Source organism: Nerophis lumbriciformis, linkage group LG26 (assembly GCF_033978685.3).
Source record: "Nerophis lumbriciformis linkage group LG26, RoL_Nlum_v2.1, whole genome shotgun sequence".
Taxonomy (NCBI): Eukaryota; Metazoa; Chordata; class Actinopteri; order Syngnathiformes; family Syngnathidae; genus Nerophis; species Nerophis lumbriciformis.
This window is the reverse complement of record NC_084573.2, coordinates 30,903,312-30,915,000: the sequence shown is the minus strand read 5'-3', so window position 1 is coordinate 30,915,000 and position 11,689 is coordinate 30,903,312. Positions and strand designations below refer to the sequence as shown.

At 38.1% G+C, this 11,689-nt stretch overlaps 2 protein-coding genes across 6 annotated transcripts in view; one reads left to right on the top strand and one right to left on the bottom strand.

The window, feature by feature from the left end:
* Positions 1–11,689, top strand: part of LOC133623711 (major histocompatibility complex class I-related gene protein-like) — a 112,639-nt gene that overhangs the window by 15,735 nt on the left and 85,215 nt on the right. The gene's annotated exons all lie outside the window — the stretch shown is intronic.
* Positions 1–11,689, bottom strand: part of tshr (thyroid stimulating hormone receptor) — a 74,349-nt gene that overhangs the window by 4,388 nt on the left and 58,272 nt on the right. The window contains exons 8-9 of the mRNA XM_061987020.1: positions 10,469–10,546; positions 4,181–4,369 (exon numbers count right to left, since the gene is read on the bottom strand). Coding sequence (XP_061843004.1) covers positions 4,181–4,369; positions 10,469–10,546 — 267 coding nt within the window. The remainder of the gene's footprint in view (positions 1–4,180; positions 4,370–10,468; positions 10,547–11,689) is intronic.

Sequence of the window (11,689 nt, the reverse complement as noted above, 5' to 3'; positions counted from 1 at the left end):
GCCTCATCTGCCATCATGGAAAGAAAAAAAAAAGTAAAAATAAAAAAAATAAATTGTTATATGTATCCAGTGATTATACTATAAAGTTATTTTCCATTTAACTTCACCAGTTTTAGATTATTTTTATTCAAAATCGCTGAATTTTCGCATTTGCCGTTCAAATACTGAGAAGAGACGGTGCGGTGAACAGCAGCCAGTTGAGGCACGTCACTCAGTGCCGCAACATGGATTGCGCAATGACTCGGCTAACTGCTGGCCTGCTGTGCAGTGAGACCGTATTGCTATATGAATTATATTATACATTTCCATAGTTTAGTTAGCTGAGGTATATAATGTACAGTGTATTTTGTCAACAACTGTATGTGTGTAACGTATTTCTTGTGCTGAGCAATCATAAAACGGCTGCGAAGACGCACTGTGTGAGGCTCGCGTAATCCCGCCTCCTGGTGCCGGTTAATGCAACCCCGGGCAGACTGCACCCCCCGACGGGAGCGCCACACCAACCAAAGCCCACACCCAAAACCTCCACGTGCAAGACCGAATCCACCCAAAAAAAGTCACTTAACAAGAAGCCAAAAAGTGCAAAAACAACATTGCTCGCGCCGGAGGAGCCGTGAACGACTGCAGGGACACAGCATTAGGTACACCTGCAGACTGCAGCACGGATTTCATATTTCATTCATTCACAACTCCTCCAACACGAACACCACTGTTCCCGCACTTATAAGTAAAGGTAAGACCATAATAAGGTTTTTTTTATTAAATGTGCTTTTTTGTGTGCTACAGTTTGTATGTGTAAAGTTAAAGTACCAATGATTGTCACACACACACTAGGCATTTGACCCATCCTCTTGCTCACCCCCTGGGATGTGAGGGGAGCAGTGGGCAGCAGCGGCGCCGCGCCCGGGAATAATTGTTGGTGATTTAACCCCCAATTCCAACCCTTGATGCTGAGTGCCAAGCAGGGAAGAATGCTGGTATGAGCTTTTAAACATAACCCGTTAACTGCTGCCAATCAAATGGTGAATAAGATACTCTTTAGGGTTCATATGTTTGTAAATCTGACTGTGATGAAGTCAGTGCCTCACCAGCCATCAACCTCACCACACGTCACTGGTATGTATGTATGTGTTTGTGTGTGTATTGTTTTTCAATATACTGTACAATAATGCACAGTAAAGACAATGTCAATATATTTTAAGGTTAAAAACTGGCAGCTAGGTCACCAGAATTTTAACATAAAATAACATTCATTCAATTTACAGTAATTTTGTTTAACAAAAACAAGGTACACATTATGGTGAAATTCTGGTGAGTGAGCTCCCAGGTTTTTTTTGGTTTTTTTTACTGTCGAATCTATGGAGAATTTTTTGCGTCGAATTGCGTTTGATTTGAGACCTGTGCTCTACGATAAAGTTGTGACTTTTCGAAGCTCTACGGAGAAGGACCATGCTTTGCCCACATCCTATACTGAAAACCTAAACGCTTCGAAATTCAACTCCTAACCCAAACCTAACCCATATGTCAAATCTGTCTGGGTGAAGTTTGAAAGCTATCGGATGAAATATCTCGGAGGAGCTGATCACAGAACAGCACCTGTAAATGGCAAAAATTTGCAAAAAATGACCCTTTTTTAATGTTTTGAGGTTAAAAAATGTACATAAAACAGGCAGAGTTGTATGCCAACTGAAATTAGGCACCCATCTGTGACTCTACTACCTTTTATTTCATTATTGCCAGTATGAGGCTAGATTTCTCACTCGTGGTGTTGCATGGTAAAAATCGCTGTTTGGCCCGCGGACCATTGGCATATTAGTGTTAGCAGACGTCTGCTCGTCTGCTAACACAGACCCGCAGACGTGAGCACATCACCCCTATTTTAGCGTCCCTTCACTGGCTCCCTGTGCGTTATCGAATCAATTTTAAACTCCTTTTATTTGTTTTTAAATGTCTAAACAACCTCGCGCCAACCTATCTCTCCGACCTCCTTCAGCCTTACTGCCCCACCCGATGCTTAAGATCAGCCGATCAGCTGCTGTTGACGGTCCCTGACACAAGGCTGAAGCTTAGAGGTGACAGAGCTTTCGCCGCTGCTGCTCCCAAGCTCTGGAACGACCTACCTCTGAGTGTTAGACAAGCCTCCTCTCTTCCTGTTTTTAAATCTCTCTTAAAAACATACTTTTATTCCATGGCTTTTAACCAGAGGTGGGTAGTAACGCGCTACATTTACTCCGTTACATCTACTTGAGTAACTTTTGGGATAAATTGTACTTCTAAGAGTAGTTTTAATGCAACATACTTTTACTTTTACTTGAGTATATTTATAGAGAAGAAACGCTACTTTTACTCCGCTACTTTTATCTACATTCAGCTCGCTACTCGCTACTCATTTTTATCGATCTGTTAATGCACGCTTTGTTTGTTTTGGTCTGTCAGACAGACCTTCAAAGTGCCTGCGTTTCAACAAATACAGTCACTGGTGACGTTCACTCCGTTCCACCAATCAGATGCAGTCACTGGTGACGTTGGACCAATCAAACAGAGCCAGGGGTCACATGACCTGACTTAAACAAGTTGAAAAACTTATTCGGGTGTTACCATTTAGTGGTCATTTGTACGGAATATGTACTGTACTGTGCAATCTACTAATAAAAGTTCCAATCAATCAAAAGTGTGAAGGAAAAAAGACCTTTTCCATTTCAACCGTACATCCCGTCAAAAGCCTAAAGACTGACTGCACAGTTCCTGTCTTCACAATAAAAGTGCCGCTCCATCAAAATAAGAGTCTCCGAAAGCCAGCGCAAACAAGCTAGCAAGCTACGGAGTTTGCCGCCAATGTATTTCTTGTAAAGTGCATAAAAACGAATATGGAAGCTGGACAAATAAGATGCCAAAAACCAACCACTTTCATGTGGTATTAGACAGAAAGGAGGAACTTTTTTTCTCCTCTATTTGAAAACGTGGACGTTATCAGCACTACTGTCTGATTACAATCAATGCAAGTCATCAGAATCAGGTAATACACCAACTTATATTCTTGTCTTCATGAAAGAAAGGAATCTATATGTGTTAAACATGCATGTATATTCATTAAAACACCTTTAACATGCAAACAAAAACGGCAAAATAAATAAATATAAATTATATACTGTATATATCAATGTATGTATGTATATATATATATATATATGTGTGTGTGTGTGTGTGTGTATATATATATATGTGTATGTATATATATATATATATATATATATATATATATGTGTGTGTGTGTGTGTTTATAAATATATATATATATGTTTGTGTGTATATATGTATATATATGATATGTGTGTGTATGTTACTCATCAGTTACTCAGTACTTGAGTAGTTTTTTCACAACATACTTTTTACTTTTACTCAAGTAAATATTTGGGTGACTACTCCTTACTTTTACTTGAGTAATAAATCTCTAAAGTAACAGTACTCTTACTTGAGTACAATTTCTGGCTACTCTACCCACCTCTGCTTTTAACACTGAGTGATATCCATCCTGCAATGGCGCCCCATAATACACCTGCTGTGAACCTGTTTTTATGTTTTTTATGTTTTTATTTATTCTATTTTTATTTATTTATTTTTTATCGTGTTCTGTTTGTGTTGTGTTGTTTGCTCGGTACTCGTTTTATCTTTTAACCTGTCCATTGTACAGCACTTTGGCTACCCCTGTGGTAAATTTTAAATGTGCTTTATAAATAAAGTTGATTTGATTTGATGTGTATAAACTGTATTGTCTCCCTCTAAAAAATGAATTTCACCTAAAGTAATTTCAGCATGGAAAAAAAAAAATCTAACATTTTCTTAATATGTTGCACCTCGGAGGTCCTCTGGCACGTGTCACACTTAAAAAACTAAAGTCGTGTAAAGTAAGAGATTCCAATTATAAACCTGGCGTATGCTGGGTCCTACAATAACAACATGGAGTGACACTAATAATGGCAGCAAAGTAAGACGTTTTTATGTAAACACGTCGGGGAGTTGATTCAGTCCCAGCCAACATCCACAATACGCAAGTGCAGTTGTGGTAAATCGTTCAAACCCATAAAATACTGCAATACCTGGGGGGGCGCTCGTTCTCTTCTGTACACCAAGCGCATTAAAAATGGTGGTAACGAAAAAATCTCATTCAGACGAAGCTCACCCGCGTTTCTTTTTGAGATTTTTGAAGCCGCAGCAGTGGCTGGGGTAGGTGAGGTTGGCAGTGGTGAGTTGCTTGAAGGTTTTGATGGGCGGCAGTTTCTTGAGGCTCCAGGCGTTGCGTGCCTTCAGCTCTCTGAGGGACTCCATGCCGTCGGTGGGCAGGGAGGTGATACCTGTCTGGGACACGTCTCTGGGGGAAGAAATGAGAGAATTCTGCTCAAACGCCACACCTAGACGCACTGCCAAGTAACACTTCTGTAACTCGTCATGGCTTCAGGAGCGTTTGAATGTTCTGAGCTGTCATACAACTGCACAAACACGTTCACCACTTTATACACTCTACAAAAATACATTTCACTTTTGTATGATTTGTCCCTATCCACCATGAGCTGAACTCAAAGAACTAGAATGTTCTTCACTGAAATGTTGTTAGTAAGCATTTGTGGTGGAACGATTCACAAAACCAATGGTTCGGAGCTTATTCCGGTTTTATGACATGGTTTTTGGTTCGATTCATTCTTACTCTTTTTAACACTAAGAATTCCACAGATCCAATAATCCACTATTACCATTTATCAGCTGTGGTTCTTACAAAATTATCAAATAAAATAACTCATTAAATGACTCATAAAGCTCTGACATTTAGATTAAATGTGCAAAAACTTCCATTAATTTATTTTTTAATCCTCAATTTTTTTTTCTCTTGTTTTTCTCCTTTTTTCCCTTTTCTCTATTTTTAGGGCCCGAGCAGTGGAGCAAGCTCCGCAGGGGCGATGCAGAGCACCGCGAGGGCCCTATTGAAATTGCTGTGTTTTTTCTTCTCTCCGTTTGGACGCCTATTTATTCATCTCGTTTATAAATTGATTCATAATTTTCCAAATTTAATCCAAAACAATAAATAAATAACAAAAAAAAACAAAAACAAACAAAAAAAATAAAATATATATATATACTCATATGTTTTTATGTATGTATATATATATATATATATATATATATATATACTCATATGTTTTTATGTATATATATTGTACATATATTTAATGCATATGTAATCTACATTTATAAACATACAGTCGTGGTCAAAAGTTTACATACACTTGTAAAGAACATAATGTCATGGCTGTCTTGAGTTTCCAATAATTTCTACAACTCTTATTTTTTTGTGATAGTGATTGGAGCACATACTTGTTTGTCACATAAAACATTCATGAAGTTTGGTTCTTTTAGAATTTATTATGGGTGTACTGAAAATGTGAGCAAATGTGCTGGGTCAAAAGTATACATACAGTTAATGTTAATATTTGCTTACATGTCCCTTGGCAAGTTTCACTGCAATAAGGCGCTTTTGGTAGCCATCCACAAGCTTCTGCTTGAATTTTTGACAACTCCTCTTGACAATATTGGTGCAGTTCAGCTAAATTTGTTGAAATTAATGTTTTTTGTGACAAAAAAGTACATGCTCCAATCACTTTATCACAAAAAAATAGGAGTTGTAGAAAGTATTGGAAACTCAAGACAGCCATGACATTATGTCCTTCACAAGTGTATGGAAACTTTTGACCATGACTGTATATACACACACATGCATACATATACATACATAAATCCATCCATTAATTTTCTACTGCTTGTCCCTCTCAGGGTTGCGGGGGTGCTGGAGCCTATCCCAGCTGCATTCGGGCAGAAGGCGGGGTACCCTCTAGACAACTTGCCACCTCATCGCAGGGCCAACACATAAATACAGTATATACATGCATATATACATACACACACGCACATATATGTAATTAACAGTGACGTACAGTCACTACCCCGCCTCACCTGCCATCATGGAAAGAAAAAAAATGTAAAAAGAAAAAAAAAAAATTAAATTGTTAAATGTATCCAGTGATTATACTATAAACTTATTTTCCATTTAACTTCACCAGTTTTAGATTATTTTTATTCAAAATCGCTGAATTTTCACATTTGCCGTTCAAATACTGAGAAGAGACGGTGCGGTGATCAGCAGCCAGTTGAGGCACGTCACTGCGTTGTGCCTCACCATGGATTGCGGACTCGGCTAACTGCTGGCCTGCTGTGCAGTGAGACCGTATTGCTATATGATCTATATTATACATTTCCATAGTTTAGTTAGCTGAGGTATATAATGTACAGTGTAGTTTGTCAACAACTGTATGTGTGTAACGTATTTCTTGTGCTGAGCGATCATAAAACTGCTGCGAAGACACACTGGGTGAGGCTCACAATAATCCCGCCTCCTGGTGGTAGAGAATGCACTCCCGCCCACACTTAAACTTTCCACGTGCAAGATTGAATCTATTTAAAAAAGTTATTTAATAAGAAGCCAAAAGGTGCAAAAACAATAATGTTCGTGTTGGAGGAGTTGTGAATGACTGCAGGGCCACAACATTAGGTACACCTGCAGACTGCAGCACGGATTTCATATTTCATTAATTCACAACTCCTCCAACACGAACATTATTGTTTTTGCACTTTTTGGCTTCTTATTGAGCTGCTGCATTTTTTGGTTGGGCTGTTTATTTCTTTTGAGTAACTTACTTCTACATTTCTAAAAGGGGAGGAATGTAGTAGAGTGATCTATGTTTGTCTGTTGCCATCTCCTGGTTAATGTTGGCTATAGCGTACTGTGGTTACTTTTTGGTTGGCCAACGATTTACGTGGTGTTGCGCACCTGACGTCAAGTGTGTTGAGTCTGTTCTGAAGTCTACAGTAAAGAGACGTACCTCGCCTGGTTATTGCCTCCAACCCAATATATTACATAAAGGTAAGACCATAATAACGTTTTTTTTTAAATTAAATGTGCTTTTTTGTGTGCTACAGTTTGTATGTGTAAAGTTAAAGTACCAATGATTGTCACACACACGAGGTGTGGTGAAATTTGTCCTCTGCATTTGACCCATCCCTTGATCACCCCCTGGGATGTGAGGGGAGCAGTGGGCAGCAGCGGCGCCGCGCCCGGGAATCATTTTTGGTGATTTAACCCCCAATTCCAACCCTTGATGCTGAGTGCCAAGCAGGGAAGAATGCTGGTATGAGCTTTTAAACATAACCTGTTAACTGCTGCCAATCAAATGGTGAATAAGATACTCTTTAGGGTTCATATGTTTGTAAATCTGACTGTGATGAAGTCAGTGCCTCACCAGCCATCAACCTCACCGCACGTCACTGGTGATACATTTTTTTTTGTAAGAACCAATTTTTGAAAATAATTTTCAGACTAGCTTCATGCAAGCAGGAGCTTTTCTAACTTGCAACCTGTTTTGAAAAAGTTTCATTATGATTATTATACCAAGTAATTAGGGGTGTAACGGTACACAAACATTTTGGTTCGGTACGTACCTCGGTTTAGAGGTCACGGTTCCGTTCATTTTCGGTACAGTAATGAAACAACAAAATATAAATTTTTGGGTTATTTATTTACCAAATTTGCAAAATCTTCCACCAAAAATATTTTTCTTAGTGGAATATTTGATGTGAAGTAATCAGAACCTTGGATAGGTCAATAATTCATAATAACATTGATTTTGATTCAATATTATGTTTTGAGCAATGACAGTTTGAAAGAAAAAAAAACAGCTTTGTTTTATTAGTCAACATTGCAACTTTTTCTAAATTACATTTCACCTTTAAGCTTTTTTATTTCACTTTTGTTATGTTTTTGTTTATTTTAATAGTATTTTTAGAATGTGCCGTGGGCCTTTAAAACATTAGCTGTGGGCCGCAAATGGCCTCCAGGGGAACACTTTTGACACCCCTGCTATAGATAATAAAAAATTAAATCTGATAAATCTATGGATAAAAAGCAGAGCCTGGCGACGCATGCGCGTTTATCATAACTCTCTCTCTCTCTCTGTCTCTGCCCCTCCCTCACCAATGCTGCTTCGCGCACAATTTGTTTTGTTTTTAACCCCTTCTTAACCCTGAACGTACATTGAAAATACACGCAACCCTAACTCAAAATGCCGGACATATGAGGCATTTAAGAAACTCCGCCCTGACAGCTCCGCAAAAGGGGACATGTCCAGTGAAAAGAGGACGTATGGTCAGTCTATCGTAGCCCATTAGCTGCTGGCATGCCGTGTGTTGTGCATTGTTTACACAACGTGCGTTACGCTACTTAATATGTCCGTGTGGAAACTCGTTCGGTACACCTCCGAACCGGAACCCCCGTACCGAAACGGTTCAATACAAATACACGTACCGTTACACCCCTACAAGTAATACATTGCAAGAATCTGTTTGAATTGAGAATCGTGTTGAATCAAGAATCAATTCTGAATCTAATCGTCACCCCTTGAATCAAAGTTGGATCGAATCGTTAGCATACTTGCCAACCCTCCCGGATTTTCCGGGAGACTCCCGAAATTCAGCGCCTCTCCCGAAAACCTCCCGGGACAAATTTTCTCCCGAAATTCAGGCGGACTCAGGTCCTCCACAATATAAAAAAGCATACCTGCCCAATCACGTTATAAATATAGAATGATGGAGGGCGAGTTCTTGGTTTCTTATGTGGGTTTATTGTTAGGCAGTTTCATTAACGTCCTCCCAGCGTGGCAACAACCCACAACAGCAGCCACTTTTTTGTATTCCGTAAAGCAGTTCGTCTGCCGTAAACAGCAATGTTGTGACACTCTTAAACAGGACAATACTGCCATCTAGTGCATATGTGTGTGTATATATGTAAATAAATGAACACTGAAATTCAAGTATTTATTTTATATATATATATATATATATATATATATATATATATATATATATGTATATATATATATATATATATAATAAAATATATATATATATATATATATATAATAAAATACATATATATATAATAAAATACATATTTATATATATATATATATATATATACATATATATATATATATATATATATATATATAATATATATATATATATATATAGCTAGAATTCACTGAACGTCAAGTATTTCTTATATATATATATATATATATATATATGAAATACTTGACTTGGTGAATTCTAGCTGTAAATATACTCCTCCCCTTTTAGCCACGCCCCGTCCCACCCCGACCACGCTCACCCCCACCCCCTCCCCCCACCTCCCGAAATCGGAGGTCTCAAGGTTGGCAAGTATGATCGTTAGGCACCTAAAGATTCAGACCCCTTGGGTAGATAATGGAAAATTCCCACAGCCAAAACTCCTGTTAGCGTATCACCATGTCCAACAATATTTATTTAAAGTGTTTACCTTTTCCAGCAGACTGACTAGGGAATTTGACATCATTGTTATCTTGTTCCGTTTGGGGTCTTCTCGTCTCGTTAGAGCCAACATGTACAACAAGCCAAGTTACAGAAGAAGGAAAACTGATGGCAGCGAGTAATGGCAGGGTTTGCCCTGCATGTAATTGATTGTGGCGCATCGCCACACCTTACAAATGAGGGTATTTATGTGAAAACGAAGATATTGTATGAATGGATGTTATTTACACACCATTGACTAGCAATGCCCCGAAAAAAGACTTTGATCACCGATGCAGCGCTGCTAAAAACAGAATGTTGTGATGACATAAGCAATACGCACGCAATTGTCTGGAGCGGAGGAAACATGTCTGCGATGTGGGCGTACAGTAATTTAATATTTTCAAGAAATTATCGCGTAAAATGTGCCATGTGCAAATATCAAGAGGACAGTGGCTCTCTTCCAAGGAGAGAAAGTGTAAAACCAGACGCCGCCCGTGTGGCTACGGCGGCTTAAACTACGCTCGCAAGTTAATCATGAAAAGAAGGAGACACACCTCATATCTCAAGTTACCGGCAGTTTGAGGTACGACTGTATACTTGTTTGACATCGTGTTCCAGTTCTTACCAAGATCCGGCAACATGGCAGGCCAATATTATTGCGGAGCTGAGGTCTTGTGAACTCTACCCAAAGTCTTGCATGATGTCACTTCAAAGTCCTAGTTTTTGTGGCACTTTTCCCGACACACTTTCCCTGAATATTAAGTCAAGTTCCAAATTGTACAACCTGACTTCAAATAATCCACTGTGGTTGGTTAGTCGGCAGTTTTTGTTGACCAACCAGATCCCGCAGACGGAGTGGAGGCATTTTTTTTTTTTTAACATAACGGGCATGGCTGCCTACTGCGGGACTGGAGTGGAACTGTCACCACGTTCCAGTAGAACTCCCTGGAGTTCCTCTCCGTTTTAGAGACAACAAAGGCAAGAATTGTGTGTCATTGCAAAGTCAGCATAAACATGGGACTGGTGAGGTACTTACAGGAGCATGGGCCCGCTCACGGTGCCGACAAACGCTCTTTCGTCCAACGTGGTTAAATACTTGTTCCTGTGGAGGTCTCTGGACAGGAGAGTGAAACATGTTATTAAGTTCTTATTTCACTCAGATCGACATAGGCAAGGAGAGTATCACACTATTCCCACCGGCCTCATCACTACACATATTCAAAATCATCCGTTTTCTACCACTTGTCTGACCACTGAATTTCTTTCCGATCCGATACCAAGTAAAATTCAAGCTGTTATTGGCGATACCGATATGATACTGATTTTTTTGTGCAAATATATGTCAGGTATCTGCAAAAAAAAAAGTTTATCTGTGTATTTTCAAATAATAACATCCATCTAAAAAACAACAGTAAAATGTAAGAAAAAAAGAGCAAGAAATCAAAATGTAATGAGTAAAAGCTGAAATGTTTAAACCAACAATTAATAATAAAATACTTCACTTAACATCACGTTTTGTCTTTTAAAAATATATATAAAATCTGTTTATAGCGTTTAAAAATATACAATATCAAAATGAGCTCCCATACTTGACTTTTCAGTATGCGGCCCCTGGTGGAAAAAGTTTAGACGCTCCGATCTAAAATATTAGAAGCTCTCAAAATTAAAATAAAATACAAACAAAGTTTAGTTACTCAATCAAAAAATAAAATACTAACTTATGAATTAATTTGAAAAATTACAACGACCATAATAAACACTGTTAAATGTGTAAGTGAACATTAATATTTTCATACAGGAAGAGTTTTTTTTTGTGGACATATTAGGTTATGCAATTAAACAATGGTATTATTATTTTTATTAACATTTTTCAAACAGGAAAAAACAACAGTAAAAATGTAAGAAAAAAAGAGCTGAAATGTTCTAATAATACATATAATACACCTATAATACTGTTTTAGTAAGGGTGCCAAAAAAAATCGGTTTTCGATTGAAACGCGATTTCTATTTGTAACGATCCCTAATCGACTCAAAAAAACAAAACATCAGTTACTTATTTTTTGTCGGTCCTTTCCAGCCAGGGAAATCCTATTGTTGATTTAGATGTCCATATTTGCTCTACAAATAAGTAAGTAATACAAAAATCTATCAAAGCTCGCACCCAATGTTATTTAAAAAAAGTATTGATGATAGATCGAGAATAGTTTTGAATCGAGAATCGATTCTGAATGTAATCGTTACCACTCAGGAATCGAAA